The 22,176-nt window shown below is 40.1% G+C and overlaps 1 protein-coding gene across 4 annotated transcripts in view; it reads right to left on the bottom strand.

Moving 5' to 3' along the window:
- pphln1 (periphilin 1) overlaps nucleotides 1–22,176 on the bottom strand; it is a 125,557-nt gene that overhangs the window by 22,634 nt on the left and 80,747 nt on the right. For all 4 annotated transcript variants that reach the window (XM_052030497.1, XM_052030495.1, XM_052030498.1 and 1 more), the window contains one exon: nucleotides 21,223–21,360. In XM_052030497.1, the coding sequence (XP_051886457.1) occupies nucleotides 21,223–21,360 (138 nt within the window). The remainder of the gene's footprint in view (nucleotides 1–21,222; nucleotides 21,361–22,176) is intronic.

Raw genomic sequence — 22,176 nt, 5'->3', positions numbered from 1 at the left:
TGTTTTAAAAACATCTATTTATGAATTGGGGCAACACTAACAACAGCATGAGTTGCTGCCCGAGGAGAGACTGGAGAGGATACTCCTGTTCTCCCTGGAGATGAGAGGTTAAGAGGGGACATGACTGAGGTATATAAAATTATAAAGGGTATAGATAGACTGCAGGAAATATTTCCCCATTGCAGAGGCAGATAAAACTAGAGGACACAGGGTTAGGGCAAGAGGGAAGAGATTTTGAGGGGATATGAGAACCTTCTTCACCCAGAGAGTGGTGAGTACCTAGAATGCACTGCCTGAGAGACTAAATGAAGCTGGGTCACTGACAGCATTTAAGAATGACTAGATGAGCTCTTAAATAGCTTAGGCATAGAGGGTTATGGCTCAAGTGCTGGGGGATGGGTTTAATACAGAAGGGTGCCCATTGATTGACATGGATGGGTTGGGCTGAGTGGCCTGTTTCCATGCTGTATGATTGTATGATTCCTAACAGTCCTCGAGAAGATAGCAGTGAGCCACTTTCTTGTACTGCTCTAGTCAGTCTGGTGAAGATACTCTCAAAGTGCCAGAGGTGGAGTTCTGGGAGACCCATTAGTGATTATCAAGGCACAGCAACAATAGTTCCATATAAAGGTGATGGAGAGGAACATGCAGGTGGTAGTGTTCCAATGTACTCACTGTCCTTTTTTCTCTGTACTGCAGAAGGTTTGGGTTGCTACTGGTTTTAATTATTTTTTTGATTCTGTACCTATTTTCCCATCTTCTTCTTTGGTTATACCTCTCACACACTTCCTCTGCATTTGCCAATCTGCATGGTTTGCATCTTATAACAGTTAATTAATTATTTTAAATTTATATTGTTCTTAATGAATTATTCACTGTAATGGAATTACAATCACTCAGAATGAGAAAGGCAACACCATCATAGCAAGGAAACAAGAGAATATTCCTTAAAAATTCTGCATAAATCACATTCACATGGTTTTCAAGTTATAAAATTTAAAATACCATCTTTTATGAAAAATATTTATTACATCCTTAGGTAAGGTAAAACTGGATTGTTTTAGCAATATTTCCTTATCACCTTGAATGACTTTTATGTTTTTCCCCCAAGTCAGTATATTCTTCAGCTAGCAAATAAATCCCAGTATGTAGGAAAATAATGCTCTGTTTTAGCAGCTCTGACACGTGGTCAAGACATAACTTAGTGATCAAATTTTAATGGTTGTACCATTGATCAGACTTCAAATGTTGAAGACAATAATTTGTCTTCACATTATTGCTGTACAAAAATCATTCAGCTTCATGTCAAAAAACAGCACTAAAGTCTTTAAAATTAATCTAAGAAGACATGCTCTGAAGTAACAATCATCACCGCTGCTAACATTTTTAAACAGCTTCTGCTTGTCAACATCAAATGTGAGTCACAACTACAGTTAATAAAACATTCAAAAATGCACAAAGCACCTTCAGCCCTATCCAGTGGAAGAACCAATCTCATGTTTCAAAAATGTCATCAGAAAATACGAAACATTAAAACAACTAATAATTAAAAATTAAGCACAATGCCAAAAATAGGGACATGTAGGGACATGTTCGGCACAGCTTTGTGGGCCGAAGGGCCTGAATTGTGCTGTAGGTTTTCTATGTTCTATGTTCTAATAAAAAATTGCAGCAATGAAAAACAAAAAAACATTTTACTGATTTACCGAAAATACCATCAATTATTAAAGATTAGTGCAGAGCAATTTTTTGTGAGAAAGGAACAAAAACACGTTGTTAAAATCAGTCTTAACCATTAAAAACAGTGGTACACTGCCTCGTTTTCACAAAAATGACTATAATTTCCACCCAGCTTTTTAAATATCCAAGACACCTTCACTCTACCACTTCTGACCTTTCCTACACTCCACCAGGAATTACTGTACCTTCAGCTGCCAAGGCTAAAAGTTCTGTAATTCTCTCCCAGCATTTCTTTCCCTCTCTACCTGTCATAATATAACAATGTACAAAGGATAGAATGGTCAATAAGACTGGTTGGCTGAAGAAGAGTATTCGCAGATGACGTAGCTGACCTTCTGAGTGTCAAAACTACAGCTGCATTCAGCATTGCTGGGGTGGCCCAAAAAAACACATTCACCTTAAGCCATCCATCACCAATTCTGATATGGTTAAGATGTATGCGGTCCCTGCAAGACAGCTGAAAGCCTTAAGTGCAGCTGCTGGTGTTGGAAATTAAGTTCTTTAACAGAAGGAGGAGTGTGTTGCCTATTCTACAGATGGGACATCCGTGCTGTGGGTGACATGTCATCTGCAGATTCAATGAACTCATGAGTCTGAATGAAGTATGGGTTCCAAGACTATAGGCAGCAGTTAACAAGGGAATGCAAATTCGAACACAGAACAGTACAGCTCTGGACAGGCCATTCAGCCCACTATGTTGCACTGATCTGAATGCCAATTTTCACTAAATGTCCTCCTGTTGTGTATCACCCATATCTCTCTATTCTCTTCATATTCATGTCTCTATCTAAAAGCCTCTTAAGCTCCACCAAACTGCCTGCTTCCACTTCTACCACTGGTAACCCATTCCAGGCACCTACCACTCTCTGCAGAAAAAACTTGCCCCCTCTAACCTTAAGATCATGTCCTCTGGTGTTTGACATTCTACCCTGGGGAAAAGACTCAGACTGTCTACCCTATTTGTGCCTCTCATAATTTTAAAAATCTGTCATATCTCCCCCTCAGGCTCTGACGCTCTAGAGAGAACAACCCAAGTTTGTCCAACCTTTCCTTATAGCTCAGACCCTCTAATCCAGGCAGCATCCTGGTAAACCTCTTCTGCACCCTTTTCACAGTCTCTACATCCTTCCTGTAATGGGGTAACCAGAACTGCACAGAATACTCCAGTGCAGCCTGGCTAAAGTTTTATGTAACTAAAGCTGTTTATTTGGAGGCCTGTGGCCAGGATGGTAGTTTGTCTTTGGATGTTCAGATGTCAGTCCTTCAGGAGACTATTAATAATCTATTATAAAGGTGTGGAGTTCAAAGTTAGTGTAGCCTCATGCCAATGCACAATACTCAGCGGGAATATGTGTAAGGCCTGCTCCAACAATCAGCTGTTAATGATAATGACAAAATCCAAGGGTCTGGTCAGCAATTTTAACTTTTATTTCCATCATTGCTCGACAGGTGAAACTATTTCGTGAGGCTGTCCCAGAGGATCCATTTCAGAACTAATCAGTAAATCTGTTTTTTTCTGTAAGGCAGCAGCCAGTAGTGCTGCTGGCTCACACTTACAGCAATCAGGCTTCAAACATGACCTCTGGTTTCCTCCCACATCCCAAAGACATGTGGGTTTGTAGGTAAATTGGGCACTGATAATTCCCCCTAGTGTGTAGATCAGTGGTATATTCCAGGGGGAGTTGATGAGAATGTGGGAAGAATAAAATAGGTTTAATGTAAGTGAGTGTTTGATGGTCAGTGCAGAGGTCCTGTTTCTGTGCTGCATAACTCTTATGAATTCAATGGCTACCCACTGCTCATCTGAGTTGGTGACAGCCAGTCTGCTGGCACTGTCAGATCTCTTGGACTGGGTGTCAGTCAGGCATTGAAAAGCAATGCTGGAATACTTATCTATGCAGTGCATCCATTTTTGAGACTCCTAATGGGGGGAGGGGGTGCAGTTTCCTGTCCATTGATAGCATTGAGGGAACCGGCTATTGTGAACCAGGAGCATAATAAGAACGGCAGCTTCATCAGGTCACATTCAGGGAAGCATGGCCATAAAGCATCCTTGAACATTTTGCTTGTTATGGTCTCTACATAAATTTAGGTTATTGATAAACCATAGAACAGTACAGCACAATACAGGCCCTTTGGCCCACCATGTTGTGCCAACATTTAAACCACGCCTAAGACTATCTAACCCCTTCCTCCCATATATCCCCCTAAATTCCTCCATATGCTTATCTAACAATCTCTTGAATTTGACCAACTTACCTGCCTCCACCACCACCCCAAGCAGCACATTCCGTGCCCCAACCACTCTCTGGGTAAAAACCTCCCTCTGATAGCTCCCTTGAACTTCCCACCCATTACTTTAAAGCCATGTCCTCTTGTATTGAGCATTGGTGCCCTGGGAAAGAGGCACTGGCTGTCTACTCTATCTATTCCTCTTAATATTTTGTACACCTTTATCATGTCTCCCCTCATCCTCCTTCTCTCCAAAGAGTAAAGCCCCAGCTCCCTTAGTCTCTCCTCATAATCCATACTCTCCAAACCAGGCAGCATCCCGGTAACTCTCCTCTGCACCCTTTCCAACACATCCACATCCTTCCTATAATGAGGCTACCAGAAATGGACACAGTACTCCAAGTGTGGTCTAACCAGAGTTTTGTAAAGCTGCATCATTACCTCGCGGCTCTTAAACTCGATCCCACGATCTATGAAAGCTAACATTCCATAAGCTTTCTTAACTACCCTATCCACCTGTGAGGCAACTTTCAGTGATCTGTGGATATGAACCCCCAGATCCCTCTGCTCCTCCACACTACCCAGAATCCTGCCATTAACTTTCTGCTCCGTCTTGGAGTTTGTTCTTCCAAAGTGTACCACCTCACACTTCTCCAGATTGAACTCCATCTGCCACTTCTCAGCCCAGCTCTGCATCCTATCAATATCCCTCTGCAAGCTTCGACAGTCCTCCAAACTATTCACACCACCGACCTTGGTGTCATCTGCAAACTTGCTAACCCACCCTTCTACCCCCTCATCCAAGTCATTAATAAATATCACGAAAAGTAGAGGTCCCAGAACCGATCCTTGTGGGACACCGCCAGTCACAGCCCTCCAATCTGAATGCACTCCCTCCATCACAACCCTCTGCTTTCTACGGCCAAGCCTCCCTGGATCCCATGCCCTCTGACCTTCTGAAGAAGCCTACCATGTGGAACCTTGTCAAATGCCTTACTAAAATCCATGTAGACCACATCTACTGCACTACCCTCATCTATTTGCCTGTTCACCTCCTCAAAGAATCCTATCAGGCTTGTGCCCTTCAAAAAGCCATGCTGGCTGTCCCTAAACAATCCATGATTCTCTAAATGCTCACAGATCCTATCTCTAAGAATCCTTTCCAACAGCTTGCCCCCACAGATGTAAGGCTCACTGGTCTTTTTTGAATAAAGGGACAACATTTGCCACCCTCCAGTCCTCCAGTACCATCCCTGTGGACAACGAGGACTCGATCCTAGCCAACGGTTCAGCAATCTCCTCCCTCACCTCGCGGAGCAGCCTGGGGAATATTCCGTCAGGCCCCGGGTACTTATCTGTCCTAATATTTTCTAACAGCTCCAACACAACCTCTCTCTTGATATCTACATGCTCTAGTACATTAACCTTACAAACACTGTCCTCAGCGCCATCAAGGCCCCTCTCCTTGGTGAATACTGAAGAGAAGTATTCATTGAGAACCTCACCCACTTCCACAGCTTCCAGGCACATCTTCCCACCTTTGTCTCTAATCGGTCCTACCTTTACTCTCGCCACTCTTCTGCTCTTCACATATGTGAGAAAAGCCTTGGGATTTTCCTTAACCCTACTCGCCAAGGCCTTTTCATGTCCCCTTCATGCTCTCCTCAGCCCCTTCTTTTTCCTTCCTTGCTACCCTATATTCCTCATGAACCCTGATCTTTGCTGCCTACACCGTATGTATGCTTCCTTCATCCTCCTAACTAGTTGTTCCACCTCTCTTGTCACCCATGGTTCCTTCACCCTGCCATTCTTGATCTGCCTCACCGGGACAAATTTATCCCTAACATCCTCCAAGAGATCCCTGAACAATGACCACATCCCCATAGTACATTTCCCTTCAAAAATATCATCCCAATTTACTCTTGCAAGTTCTAGCCTTATAGCGTCATAATTTGCCCTTCCCCAATTCAATATCTTCCTGTCCTCTTTGCTCCTATCCTTGTCCATGACAATGCTAAAGCTTAGGGAGTGGTGGTCACTGTCCCCCAAATGCCCACCCACTGAGAGATCTGTCACCTGACCTGGTTCATTACCTAATATTAGATCTAATATGGCATTATCTCTAGTCGGCCTGTCAACGTACTGTGACAAGAATCCGTCCTGGATTCTACAACTCTGTGTGTGTCTTCTACTATCCTCTATACTATGTTTCAAAAAATATATTTAAATATAATAAAAGAGCAGTGGGTTGGCAGGTATGTTGTTTTATGCCAGGCAATAAATAGCATTTAAGTGCCATTGCTTTACAAACTTGGTGCACAACATCCAGCCCACGTTGCTTCCCTTCAACTTTGTTGGCTCCATAAGGTCGAGGTGCATGTGTTGATTATGGATCAGACCACATAAGTACAGGGGCTTTCTCCTGACCAATCTGAACGAAGCTGTATGCTTTAAAAAGAAGTGGGAGTCAACAAGGTCATTGGTGAATGTGAGAAACAGTGCCAGACACAGTGAGAAAAACAGTGCACAAGAGACAGTAAAAGTGAGGGAGCACCGGAGACATGGAGGACCGAGGAAGTACCGAGGACACACAGCGGAGCAAGGGAATACCAAAGCAGCAGCAGAGACGAGTGGTGAAGTATTAAAGTTTACCAAAGACAACAAGGAGTACTAGGGAAGGATCATGACAGTGGAAAGTGACAGAGCAAGTGACACAATTGGGTTGGAAAGGACCAAGAAGAGAAAGTGAGTGGGTGTGACAACAAGGGGATAAAAGGAATGTAGGGAAGAGATATGGCAGAGATAAAACAACAACAAAAAGAATTCAAGCAAGCCCCAAAAAAAAATCCAGGTGGTTTGGATGGAATAATACTGCATTATTGAATACAAACAATCTGATTTCAAGTAATAAGATATTTATTTATTAGTCACATGTGCATCAAAACACAAAGTGAAATGCATCTTTTTGCGATACTGAGAATGTGCTGGGGGCAGCCCGCAAGTGTCACCACTATTCTGGCGCCAACATAGCATGTCCACAACTCCTAACCTGTGCATCTTTGGAATGTGGGAGGAAACCGGAGCACCCGGAGGAAACGCACGCAGACAAATGGAGAGAACATACAAACTCCTTACAGACAGTGGTGGGAATTGAACCCAGGTCGCTGGCACTGTAGTAGCGTTATGCTAACCACTACACTACCGTGCCTCATAATTTCTGTATCAGAACTGGCTATTTCTGCTTGTCATCATTTTTGCTCAGTTTTCCTTATTCTATTCATATAATGTGGCCTGTTGAGCATGTCCCACAGCCTTACCATTATCAACATATTACATAAACAAAAAAGCATAATAGCCTTGTAACTACCCATATTAACTTACTTGGACTCACCTTATCAAAAGACAGAGTCATAGAGTAATACAGCAACCCACATGTCTGTGCCAACTGTTGCACACATCCATACTATCCTATCTATTGCATACAGCTTTCTATACTGTGGCGATTTAAGTGCTCACCTAGATACATCTTAAATATCACAGAAGTACCTGCCTCCACCACCTCCTCAGGCAGCACATTCCAGATTTCAACCATTCTCAGTGTGAAAAAAAAAGGTCCCCTCAGATCCCCTCTGAACCTCCTGTCTCTCACCTTAAATCTCTGCTCTCGTCTCAGACACCCCAGCATGGGCAAACATTTCTTACTATCTACCCTTTCTATGCCTCTCATAATTTTGTATACTGTCAGGTCCCCTCACATTCTCTCTACCCCAGGGAAAGCAAATTCGGCCTATGCAATCTCTTCTTATAATTGAAATGCTCCAGTCCAGGAAATCCCTTAAAAAATTCGATTAAATTAGTGACACAGGATTTCTCATAAATAACACCATGCTGACTATCCCAATATTCCCCTTGTTCTCCTCATCCCTCCCCCACTTTCTCTCCTACTGAAAAATAACTTGTTTTCCTCCTTCCTAGTTCTAATACAGTCCCAGAGCTGAAACATTAACTCTAGTTCTCTTTCCACAGATGCTTCCTGACCTGCTGAGTGTTTCCAACATTTTCTGATTTTGTTTCAGATTTTCAGCATTGGGAGTTTCAATATTTTCATTTCCAGAGGAAATCCAAACAGGACATTGGTGAATAGATTTTTGGTGCACTATTCCATCTTCCATCACTCTTCTGAAAATTGAGAGTAGAGTGATTGGGTGGTAATTCACCAGAGTGGATATGCCCTGCCTTTTATGAACAGGACATATCTAGGCAAGCAGCTCACTGTTGGGTTGATGCCAGCATTGTAACTGTACTGGAATAGCTTGGCTAGAAGTACAGCTAGTGCTAAAGATCTTCAGTATTACAGCTGGGATGTCGTATAGACTCATAGCTCTATTGCTCTCCTCCATCTCTTGACATCACAGAGTGAACTGAATTGGCTGAAGACTGAGTTGATCAATTATCCACTTTGAAAGATTTAAAACTTTTAGAACTTTATTTAAACAGCACAGTAACAGGCCCTTCCGGTCCAATGAGCCCGTGCCACCCAATCCGATCTTAAATAATTCCTCTTTCATTGTTTTTCTCATCCAATACTTCACACTTGTTCTCCTTAACCACAACAATATCAACCCACTCTTTTGTGAAGATACGGATAAAATGGAATCGCAGATGGAATTTTATCTAGGTAAGCGTGAAGTAATGCATTTTGAGACATCAAATATTAACAGAACATATACAGCAAGTGGCAGGGACCTCTGGAGCATTGAGGTACAGAGGGACCTTGGGGTGCAAGTTCATACTTCCCTGAAAACAGCGACACAGGTAGAGAGGGTAGTAAAGAAGGTGTTTGGCATGCTTCCTTTAAAAGGTCGAGGCACTGAGTGTAAGAGTTGGGATATCATGTTGCAGCTGTAGAAAACATTGGTCAGGCTGCACTTGGACTACAGGGTACAGTTTTGGTCACAACACTACAAGCAAGCATGTGGTAGCATTAGATAAAGTGCAGAAGAAATTCACCAGGATTTTGCCTGGAATAAAGGGCTTTACTTATAAGGAGAGTTTGGATAGGCTGGGTTTGTTCTCACTGAAACATAGGAGAGAGAGGGGCAACCTTTTAGAGGTTTATAAAATTATAAGGGACACATAAGATAGTTAAGTCTTTTTCCCAGGGCAGGGGAGTCTAGAGCTAGAGAGCACAGGTTTAAGGTGAGGGGGGTAAGTTTAAAGGAGATCTGAGGGGTAAGTTTTTCCATAGACGGTGGTGGTTAGATAGATCGAGCTGCCAGAGGGAGTGGTAGAGACAGATATAATTACCACGTTTAAAAGGCATTTGGAGATGTACTTGGATAGGAAAGGAATAGAGGGATACGGGGCTAATAGAGGCAAATGGAATTAGTGTAGACAGATATCACAGTTGGCATGGAATGGGGCTGTTTCTGTACTGTATGATCTATGATTGTATGAAGATTCTGTACTACATATTCCTTGAATTAGCCAAACAGCAGTAAGATGATCTATCTATCTCATTTTCTTAGTTGCCAGATAGCACTTTCTGAACAGTTGTGATTAGAGACCCTATTCTGTGGAAGCTTATGCTTTTATTTGAGCAGATTCCCTGACTTTTGTAGGGACAAAGAAAAACCTATTGCTCGTTGATTGATTTTCTGCCAACCCAGAATTAGTGACTGTGTTGAATTTGAATTTACTAACCTGTAATGCTCTGACAAGCTTCTCTGCATATACCACTAAAGAAATCAGCTCACTTCCCACGTATTTTTCCATTTTTCCTTACGACATAGAAGGAGGTCATTTTAGCCAAGTCTGTACCAGTTCACAGAGTAGTCCCATTACCCATTAGTTTTCCCAGTAATCTCTTCACATTCCATCAACTCCTCTCAGATTCCTCCACATTAGTGTCCAATTAACCTACCAGCCTGCATGTCTTTGGGATATGGAAGGAAACTGGAGTACTGTGGGAAATTCACAGAGATACTGTGCAAACTCCACACAGACAGCACAGGAGGTCAGGATCAAACCCAAATCTTTGGTACTGTGAGGCAGCAGCTCTAGGAGCTGTGCCACTGTGCCGTCAATTACAGCAATACATTCATAGGGTCATGCAGCACGGAAGAAGGCCCATCAGCCCACTGAGTCTGTGCCAACAATCATCCACCCATTTATACCAATCCTACATTAATCCCATTTTTTAGTCTCCCCACATTTTCATCAACTCCTCTCAGATTCTCCCATGCACCTACATACCAGGGGTCATATACAGTGGCCAATTAACCTACCAACCTGCTCATCTTTGAGATGTGGGAGGAAACCCATGTGGTCACAGGAAGAATGTGCAAACTCAAAACAGACAGCACTTGAGGTCAGGATTAATCCAGGCCTCGAGCTGCCAGTTCATAACCATGTCTCAGAGTCATAGAGTTATACAGAATGGAAACAGGCTCTTCAGCCCAACTCGTTCATGCTGACCAAGTGCCTACCTGAGCTAGTCTCATTTGGCCCATATCCCTTTAAACCTTTCCTATCCATGTACCCAGCTGAATGTCTTTGAAACTTTGGAATTGTACCCACCTCTACCACTTCCTCTGGCAGCTCATTCTATATAGTCACCACCACCTGTGTGAAAAATTTGCTTCTCAGGTTCCCTTTAAATCTTTCCTCTCTCACCTTAAACCTGTGCCCTCTAGTTTTAGACTCCCCTACTCTGCGAAAAAGACTATGACCATCCACCTTATCCATGCCCCTCATGATTATATATACCTTTATAAGGTCACCCCTCAGCCTCCTACACTCCAGGGAAAACAGTCCCAGCCTATCCTTATAACCCAAGCAGCCCAGTCCTGGCAACATCCATGTGAATCTTTACTGCACCCTCTCTAGCTTAATCACATCCTTCCTATAGCTAGGTGACCAGAACTGCTCACAATAACAACAGCCGTAACATGATATCCCAATCCTTGTACTCAATTACATTTGGAATATTTTGATGATTTATTAGAATACTAAACAAATGCAGATTCTACTTCCTTCTTCCCATAGCTAGCAACCCAATCTGCTCTTCACTTCAGCTTTCATTACTTGGGATTTTCCCTGTACTGCCAAATACAAACATCAATTGCCTGCTCCTCTAGATTCTGTTGTCATTTGCACTTAGCATACCGATGCCAAAACTACCTTTCCAAGTGCTTCCACTTCCAGAAACCTCCACTGGCTTTCCCATGCCGCATCCCAGCCTTACATGTTACAGTTTTCAAATCTCAAGAGTGACAAAACAGGATGCTTAATTCTCACATGTAATATTTTCTTTATCATTAGCTTTTTAAAAAGCAGGAGAAAGGTTAACTATATTTAATGCTTTTTGACATATTCAATAATTGCAAATCAATGGTGCACAACCTTTTGGGAGCAGAAATGGGGATAGTGCAGGTGGGCCAGATTCACTTTGGGGACCATTTACTCCCAGAATATCTTATTTTAACCATGCAAAAGCATAGGAATTTTACTCATGTGTATAATGGCACAAGTACCAGAGATTTATCAACAGTCTTTTCTATTGAAGTTGCTAGCAAATAATAAGTTAATAGTGGTTTACATAAAAAGTCAGCATTTTTAGGTGCATATTTTGCTTGAATTTTTTTGTATTCTTTGTTACTTAATAAAAATCTAGGTTTTGGATCTACCCAGCATCTCAATGTTGAATTTGAACTATTCACTGCTTTACAAATTGAATTACATTTAAAGTTTTAAAATAACACAAATTTACCAGCAGATGTTTTCTAAGGACTGGTATATCCAATTTCATAATGTTAAGATTTTTGACATTGCTAGAGCCATAATTGATTCAAGGTTATCATTTGAGATCCTGTTGTGATGGTTTGATCTTTTGACACTCAGAAAAGCAAGAGTATGCTCACAAGTGAATGCATTGCCAAAAATGACAAGAAAACATCATTGTTGTGTATCAAAGTTCCCAACCTTATACAAATCAAGGCATTGTTAAAGAAATTTTATTTTGGCTGACCCAGCATTTGTTTGCTAGCAACAGGAAAGATGTGATTAAGCTAGAGAGGGTACAGAAAAGATTCACAAGGATGTTGCCAGGACTGGACTGCTTGAGTTACTTGGAGAGACTGGATAGGCTGGGACTGTTTTCCCTGGAGCGAGGAAGGCTGAAGGTACACAAAATCATGAGGGGCATAGATAAGGTAGTCGACGATTCTAATTACTTTTTAACTCTGTTATATAAATGTACAAAGCAGCCAATTTACACAAAGCAAGATGCAATGAAAAGAATGACACATTTTCTGGTTGATAAAGGAATCATGGCCAAGACGCAGGGAAAATTTCTCATTCTCCTTTAAACTACGATGAGGTATTTTGCAAATACCTGAACAATTTGAAGGTTCAATCAGAAAATGCTACCTTGATCATTCCAGAACTCCTTCTTGGGGCTGCACTCAACTACCAGCCTAGATTATCATAGAAATTTAATTTGTCTAATTCTATCCATGCTGGTCGACAAAGAGCTCCCAGACTAAACACATTTTCCAACTTTTGGTCCAGACCCTTGTAGGTAATGGCTCTTAATAGATGTTCAAGTTTTTAAAAATGGAGTAAGGGTTCTGCCTCCTTGAACTTTTAGGCAGTTAGTACCAAAAATCTTCATCACCTTAAGTGTAAAAAAATCAATTCCCCTTTTGTGTTCCTGACATATCCTTTTGAAAACATAGGTATTAAAGCACTAAAATTAAAGATATATATTTTTATACCATGTAATTATCCAAAACAGTTCTATAATATAGAAGTTATCTGGTGCTGAATATAAGTGCCCTCAACAGACAATTGCTTTCCCACTTCACAATCTGTAAATATTTGCCTTTTAATCTCACATTTCACAGCCAACTAAAACACTAGAAAGTGGCCCTGAGTGACAGTTTTATTCAGTTTTCTTTGGCTTGATCAGTTTGCATTTGTTTTTGATTTGTTTTTCCCCCTGCCCCCAATTAACAGGCTCAGTGGCATAACATATGCTTAGTCATTTGAATAAAACTTGCACATGCAAAATTTGAGGAGCCATCCTGAAAGAATGAGTCAATACATCACCACAAGTCTGATGACTACACAAGGTAGATTGGACAATCTATCTTGGGAATGTTTATTATATGCTTTCTTAAAGGACTGAACTGCTTAACCATTGGCATAGCTTGGTAGAGTATGGTAGTCAACAAACCAAATAACTTTTAAAATTCTAATTTTAATATTAGATTAGCATTCTAATCAGTGTTTATAAATAATTTGCCTATTCTGAACTTAACTTCTCATTCTTTTATGGAGAACCTTCAGTTTACCCCTATTGTTTTAGGCAGTTATTTCAAAATCCCCACTCTGATCTTGGTGAAAAAGAATCTCAATTTTCCTTTTGTGTTCCTGAAATATCCTCTACAACTGATGTAGTTATTTACAGCTTGAGTTTTAAAAACAGGTGGGAGGGAAACAGAAAAATAAGTCCTTCTATAGTAGGATGTAGCAGCTTGTTTCACTGCTACATCGTAATACTCTCCTGTTCAGATCACACCAACTCCATGGGACATAATTCCATATGAGCTAGTGATTATTTTGCACCATTACCAAGTTACCATTCTGCACTATTAAAAGGATTGGCAGGGTGGTCACCTGGGAGCATCATAAATATTATATGTATTGTCAGCATCAGTACAGTTTTGTTGGCTAACTTATGTTTATAAAGCAACACAGAAGATTGTGGAGGAGCTCAATGCCTCTATGGAGGGAAATGGACAGTCAACGATTTGGGTTGAAACCCTTCATCTGTGAGTCCAGATTACAGCTTGGTGCAATTTAGCATAATTTTGGATGACATTCTTATGGTGAGAATGCATAAAAATAACTGTCAAGATAACAAAGGCAGATCTGGAGATGAGAATGGGAGATTTGTTACATAATTGGTTATTTAATCCATTTTTGGTGATGTTGATTAGAATGATGACCTGTCCAACCAACAAAAATCAGGTTCCAGTACCATATTGCATGACTGTGGGACAGCAATTATCCAACAGCCTTCCAAATCTTGACAGACCCTTCCGTGGAACGCCTGCATACATTATCAATTGAAATTTGATTTAGATGGACAAAATCTTCTTGGACAGTGTCAGACAAGGATTGATGCAAGTTTGAAAGAACCTTCAGCAAGAGAAAATAAATGCAATGTCACATTCTAACTAGAAGGAGCTTAAGACTTTTAGGTAACACAATGCAATTTTCCCGAGGGTGTTGAGCACAGTCTTACCAGAAAAAATTATATAGACCTGCAACTCACAACTAGGTGTAATTAGAACTGCATCATAATATAGTTTGGAAGAAGCCTAAACTGCTCCAGTTTGGGGGTGTTAAAATAGTGCAGCATGAAAGGTTATGATCTTCTAATGTGGGTTTCAGTAGTCAGACTGTGATGTTTCCCTAGTTCAGTACACATAACTGAAATTCTCAACAGCAATGGTATGAAGTTGCTGGCAAGATCAGGATCAGTGCTTTAAAAAAAAACATATGTACCATTAGGGAATTACTATTTCGGTCCCTGTAAACCATGGGTGGATAAAGTCTACAATGATGAACCTTTCTATTCATCCTTCCATGTAGTTTCCATGGCTGCATGTAGTAAATCTGAAACCTACATTCCAAAGGAACAATAGTGCCTAATGGAAGTAAGTGTCAGATCCAGATATGTGGCTGAAGGTGCTAGGAAGGCTCAATCTTAAATGTGAGCAGTGTGTAGAATAAGCAATGAGGCTACAGGATACAGCACAACCTGGAAAAAAAGCAATTTGAATGTAATTGACCCATTTGAAAAACACAATTTCATAAGAAACAGTATTAGAAAATGCTGGTTGTTCCGTGAGTACACAAAGACTGTCATTTCTCAGACCAGTGAGTTTGAAAGTCATGCTGAAAGCAAACAAAATGGGCCTACACAACTGCCGACATAATTATAGCAAATTGCATGCTGGAGTCACATTTCAAATTCAAACAAAAATTCTGATGGAAAAATCAGAGGACAAATTTCTGACAGAATGCTAAGATGACCAAAAATGATTGCAATTTTGCAGCACTCCAGGTTAAATTTATTTTCAACTGCATAGCAGTATTTTTCTCGTTGTGAGAACAAATTTCTAAGCCCTTGTTTTGTTGAACACAACTGAACTTGGTATTCATTCTCAGTTATACTGCACATCGATATTTCAACTTCTTAAATATTCTGTTTCTGCTAAAGTTAGCAGTGATCCATTTTTACTTCTGCCTCTTTATAAGTTTATCTGAAATTTTTAAAAAACTGGCAGTTTTATTAGACAAGTTCCAGCTAAGTATTCTATTTAGAGAGATTATTTCCTGCTGTCAAACTCATTTAAATACAGCAATTAGAGAAATTAATCATTTCCTGCAGGAGTACACACACACATTTCATGACACTGTAATTAATGCCTGCACTTCACACGTAGAATGCAGAAATATGATTGTATGGTATGGTAGTTTTCAATTGTATCTTTATGATCGAATGATTGAATGAGAAGTAAAAATCAAATTATATCTACATTCAATTTATATACTTAGTCTAAAAAACTTTGTTTCAGATTTCCAGTAACTACTGTTCCTGCATCTCACAGTTAAGAGCATGCACATTTTCTCTCTCACTACCCTCATTCATCTTTTCACTAGATAGCTTTGAATACATTGTGTCACCTGGACAGCCTTGGTCCCCAGGGTAGCTAGGGAGATAGGAGGTCTCCTTACGGCTGTGTGGTAATCTATGTGTGGAGCCACAAGAGATGGGCAAGGTCTTAAATGAACACTCATCTGTATTTATTGTGGCAAAGGACAAGGAAGCTAGAGAACAACGATGTCCTGAAACACATCAACATCAGGAAAGAGAAAGTGTTGGCGGTCTTGAAGCGCATTAAGGTGGATAAATCTGGATGTACATACATAGCAGAGGTTACCCAGAACCCTCTGCATCTCACAGCTCTGCAAACTCTCACAATTTAGTGGACAATTTCACATTTCCCTACTTTATACTTCATTTGCCAGACCTTTGCCTACTCACTTAACCTACATTGCTTAGTAGCCGCCTTATGTCTGCTTCACAAGCAACTTTCTGACGGAAACAACATCATTAACATTCCAAGCTCAACTGCAACATGACATAAACATTCATAATTTCCAGCAATTATATCCTGTCACTTCAAGGGGACATAACCATAATTTAATAGTCAAATACATTATGTGGTGGACTGCATGTTCCACAGGATATCCTTCCTCTAGATATGAAATGCCAAGTAAGAATTGGTAAAAGTTGAAACAAAATAGGCTTACATCAACCACATATCTGTGAGATTAAATACTTTCTTTTAAACATAGAAATTAATTGACTTGGACAATTACATTCACAAGCAACTATAACTCTAATTGATCTCAGCCATTTAAAAATAATTGCAGTTACCTATATTTCCCAACTCGGTGCATTAGTTAGAAAGCTAAACATAAACTGTGGTCCAAACCTGAGATGAACAATGAGCAAACCACTAGAGATCTGCATGATAATTAAAGGCTATGCCATACAATGGCTTGCTATAATTTTTCTTTAAAACAGTATAAAACCTTCTCAGCTACATGCTCATTCATAACAATGAACTGTAAAAACAGAAATCGATGTTGATAAATGTTTCAATTCTAGCAAAATGAATCTATAGTAATAAAGTTGCCATTACAATATTTTACAGTTTTAATTTAGGTCAACATAGCGACCAACTGTAAATTGTTAAATAATACTTCAATGTCTATTTTAAAACTCCATGAATAAAATGAAAACAAAATGGCAAATGACCAAGAGATTGCAAGATTTTTAGATCAAGTTAATTGTCACTATATTTGAAACCTGCTAATAGATAAAAAGAATCAATGCTGGGGTACAAAGTTTCCACACCTTTGTTAAAATAAAGTGTTACTGAAATATACCTTATGAGGATTTTCCAGAGAAATACTGAATTTTACATGAATGTTTTTTTGTGAAACTGTATTGTCCCATAGAACTGCTACAATAATATATACATAAGTCTCCAGAAATCACTGACACGAGCAAAGCACATTAATTACAATGTGTAGTGACACTGAAGTATTCAGTTTAGGTTATATGCCATGAAGTAAAATCGCCAGGTATAAAATGAAATGTTCTTGAAAACACTGGAACTATATTGAATCCATTTTCAAAAATTAAGTCTTCAGTCTTCCTTTGTGAGTCTGTTTGCTGTTCTTCAACAGTTTTCATCATACATTTTGTTCTGAAAGGTAATTCAAGTGTGTGTGCATGTATGTTTGTACGTCCATGTTACCTTCGACTGCATTTGTGTAAACATGGAACATTCCCAAAAAGTTAAAGAAGTGCTCCTCCCTATTTCAAACAACAGTAATTTTTTGTTTCCATTGAAAATTGATGAATGTATGGAAAGTTTAATTTGGCTGCACATCTAAAGAGTTCTTCATTATTACCAGCTCATTCCTAAATAGGGCGGCATGGTAGTGTAACGGTTAGCATAACACTTTTACAGCGTCAGCGACCCGGGTTCAATTCCCGCCGCTGTCTGCTAGGAGTTTCCACATTCTCCCCGTGTCTGCGTGGGTTTCCTCCAGGTGCTACGGTTTCCTCCCACATTCTAAAGATGTACGGGTGAGGAAGTTGTGGACATGCTATGTTGGCGCCGGAAGCGTGGCGACACTTGCGGGCTGCCCCCAGCACATTCTCAGTAACGCAAACAGACGCATTTCACTGAGAGTTTCGATGCACATGTGACTTAAATAAATATCTTAAAAGTCTTTGTAGCTGGTTTGCTATTCAGCACGTATTATCTATCAGCAAGTATATCCATACAAAGGGAATGCAAATTGCTTGGATTCACATGATAATTAATAGATTAAAAACTATTTAAAATTTCTCTAAAGATCCTATTTACAAAAAGAAATAAATTAGCACAGCAAACTATTTGAGCTTTTCATTGAATAAAATATTTTTAGCTGGTAGCATGGGAGTTTGAAGCACAAATTACCTCCCCCATAGGCTAATCTAAACTAAATTCTGACACCCTGCAATTATGTTTAGAAGATCTAGAATACAAATTGTATTCCCACTGCCCTTTTTAAAAAATGTTTTATTGAAATTATCAGACGTTCAATTTCTGCTCTGCTGAGTTAACCATCTTATCTATGTTGTTAATAGGAGATCAGACAGAAATTAATTCTCTCATGCATCGTAATTTAGGAACATTACACCAGCGTATTGTAGGGATGGTGACACGATCTCATAAGAACTCCTACAAATCTTGTTTTGAACTAAGCTAACCATATAGCTTTGCACTTAGAAGCTAGTTCAATATCTAGTAAGTTCTAATGGGAAGTATTGGAACTTAACTGTTACCATTTGACCCAAAGCATCCATGCAGCTCCTGCTTTAAGAAGACCACTATCATCTCAGTACCAAAGAAAAATAAGGTAACATGCCTTGATAACTACCGCCTGGTGGCTCTGTCATACACCACCATGAAGTGCTTTAATAGGCTGGTCACACATCATCTCCAGCCTCCCAGACAACCTCGACCCACTGCAATTCGCCTACTGCTGAAACATGTCCAGGACGGATGCCATCTCCCTGGCCCTACACTCATCTCTGGAGCATCTGGACAGTAAAGATACCTATGTCAGATTACTATTTATTGACTACAGCTCCGCCTTCAATGCTATAATTCCAAGCAAACTCATCTCCAAACTCTCAGACCTGGGACTCAACACTTCCCCTTGCAACTGGATCCTTGACTTCCTGACCAACAGATTGGAATCAGTAAGGCTGCAACACCTCTGCCTCGATTATCTCAACTCTAGTGCCCCACAGGGCTGCGTCATCAACCTGCAATTTTATTCCTTATACATTCACGACTACGTGGCCAGATTCTGCTCTAACTCTATGTACAAGTTTGCAGATGACATCAATGTAGTGGGCTGAGTCTCAAATAACGATGAGTCAGAGTACAGGAAGGAGATAGAGAGCCCAGTGGCATGGTGTCATGACCCCTGACACAAAACAAAAGAGCTGGTCATTGACTTCAGGAAAGGGGTAAGTGCGCATACTCCTGTTTACATAAACAGTACTGAGGTCGAGAGGGTTGAGAGCTTCAAGTTCCTAGGAGTGACCATTACCAATAGCCTGTCCTGGTCCAACCATATAGACACTACAGACAAGAAAGTCCATCAGTGCCTCTACTTCGTCAGGAGGCTAAAGAAATTTGGCATGTCCCTGCATGTCCCAATTTTTATAGATGCACCACAGAAAGCATCCTATCCGGATGCATCATGGCTTGGTATGGCAACTGCTCTGCCTGAGACAAGAAACTGCAAAGAGTTGTGAACGCAGCTCAGCACATCACGGAAACCAGCCTCCTCTCCACTGACCCCGTCTACACTTCCGGGTGCCTCGGTAAAGTAGTCTACATAATCATAGACCCCACCACCCTGGACATTCTCTTTTTGCTCCCCTCCCATCAGGCAGAAGATACAAATGCCTGAAAGCACGTACTGCCAGGCTTAAGGACAGCTTCTATCCTGCTGTTATAAGACTATTGAACAGTTCCCTAGTGTGATAAGATGGACTCTTGACCTCACAATCTACCTCAATATGACCTTGCACTTTACTGTCTACCTGCACTGCACTTTCTCTGTAGCTGTAGCACTTTATTCTGCATTCTGTCATTGTTTTCCCTTGCACTATGTCAATGCACTGATATGATGAAATGATCTGTATGGATGGCACACAAAACAATGTTTTTCACTGTACCTTGGTACATGTGATGATAATAAACCAATTTACAGTAGCTGGTTAACCGTGAGGAAATTGCAATACCCAGTGGAAATTTAGTCAGTTAAAGAACACGCAAACTCCACCAACAGAGCACACATGTCAGGATCAAATCTGGGTTCCTGGAGCTGTGAAGAACTCGTGTTAAATTTTGTGTCACTGTGCCTTCCAGTAATACAGGAATGCAAGCAATAAAAAATGAGAGAAGGCCAGTTTTCAAGTAGAAACTCTTATTTGCTATCCTCACATCTGTCACACAGGTATACTTCAAGTGTTTCTAATATTTTTCTCCACTGTTCCAAAGATTAGACATTCAAATTTACTTTCACTAAATTAAACTTAGGCCTCTAACTCCTACCAGTCCTCCACAGGTTATGACAGTGTTCCACTTCTGTGAACTGTTCGTAATCAAAGTTCACAAGTCGGAAATGTGGCTGTGAGCTGAGTTCCCACACAGCAGAAAATCCCTGCAGCCCAGCAGCAGCGATTTAATCTATCCTGCCAGTCTCCCAAATGCTTGTTCATATGTACGGGCTGCATAGAAGTCAGGTCTTTGTAAACAGGGGAGGACCTGTACTACCTTAATCTCTGTAATAACCTGGCTTTATAACCTATACCATTTTACATACCATAACAATCATATCCATTGCTGTTTCCTTTCAGTCTATGAAGCTACTGCTTTTCTTATCTGTCTTTATAACATTACATTTATTCAGGATCTGTCGTGATCTCCTGTGCACCCTCCATCTAATAGACATTTTGCAGTATGGTGATTATGTTTGAAGATGATTCTCTACATATCAATTGACTAGTGAATCAAGAATAAGGCTTCATTCAATTTATGATTTAAATCTTAATTTTTTAAAAAATTTTATTTACAGCATGGTAACAGGCCCTCCTGGCCCAACGAGTCCATGCTGCCCATTTTAAACCCATATTAACCTACCTGTACGTCTTTGGAATGTGGGAGGAAACCGGAGCACCCGGAGGAAACCCACGCAGACACAGGAGATACTTGTTCATCTTGGATGATCAACAACTTATTCATAGTAATTGTCCAGATATACACTCAAACAAATGGCGACAGGGTGAGAGAAGATGGAGCATATGGAATCATGGCCAATGAAGTTCAGTAACCTTAGTTAGAGGCCTGATGATTGGAAGAAAGAGTAGTATATGTGTACAAGTAGTACACGTGCTCAGTATAAAAATGACAAGGCATTAATGCAAACTTGAATTTTAAATGGCAGCACCACCTTTATCCTGCCTGCATTCAAGTTGATAAAACCACAATGGAAGTTTTTTTTTCCCTGACTTAAAATTAAAATGCTAACCTCTTCAATCTCCTTGGCTTTTTCAGCAATCGTTCTAGAGCGATGATCTGTTTGACTCAGGTCTATAATGTCAATAGCACCCGGTGCATTCATCTCTGGATCATCCAATTTATCTGGTAATAACATCTGAATAGTATCCTAAAATAAAAAGTAGAAAAATGTTTCTAGTACCTTTACATTTTATCTGTGAATGACAGACTGTATGAAGAGCATGTATTAGCTGGAAATGAAAACCCCTTCAGTTTACTCAATAAATTAAAACATTGAAGGCAACTCAAATGGATTAATTAGTGAGTTTATAGAACCCAACCTACTTGGTATACTTGTTGAGTATTGGAAGGTACATAAATGGAAATACGCAGTAGCATCCCATCAGCTGTGAGTGACCATTGGAGACTGGTGAGACTACTTCAGCTCTGAGCTATATGCATGACTGTATTGATGCCATAACATTGTGCTGTGCTGCAGTACCTCTGGATAAATGCCTACGGGAGTAAAATGATATTGCTGTCCAACAGCATTTTCTTTATTGTACACCTTGTAAATAAGGATCAGTCATAATAGAAAAGACATAAAATCCAAACGGCATTTAAGTAATACACACAAGTAAAAAATAACAGTGATTATATGTACATTGTATGATATTTTAATTGACAAGAGTGCTGACAGTAGGGGTTAAGAAAATCAAAAACAACAGAAGTTCAAATATCTAGTTAGAAAGGACATCTAGGAATCATGACATAACTTTGCATTGGCTTTTTATTAAATGACAATGCAGAAATAGGCAGTTAAAAATACCATTGAGATTTATTTGTACATGCTTCAAATTAGATTAATTTACAGACAGATTCAACTAGCGTAGAGAGTTTTCTAAGGGATGAGTATAAAGTAATTGCTGGTGTTAGAAATAATTTGCAGTTTGTGCAGATTTGGAGCAAATAAAATGAGCTGAAA

This window comes from Pristis pectinata, chromosome 15, assembly GCF_009764475.1.
Source record: "Pristis pectinata isolate sPriPec2 chromosome 15, sPriPec2.1.pri, whole genome shotgun sequence".
In the NCBI taxonomy this organism is placed as follows: domain Eukaryota; kingdom Metazoa; phylum Chordata; class Chondrichthyes; order Rhinopristiformes; family Pristidae; genus Pristis; species Pristis pectinata.
Note: the sequence above shows the minus strand (reverse complement) of the source record. Positions and strands in the feature narration are given on the sequence as shown.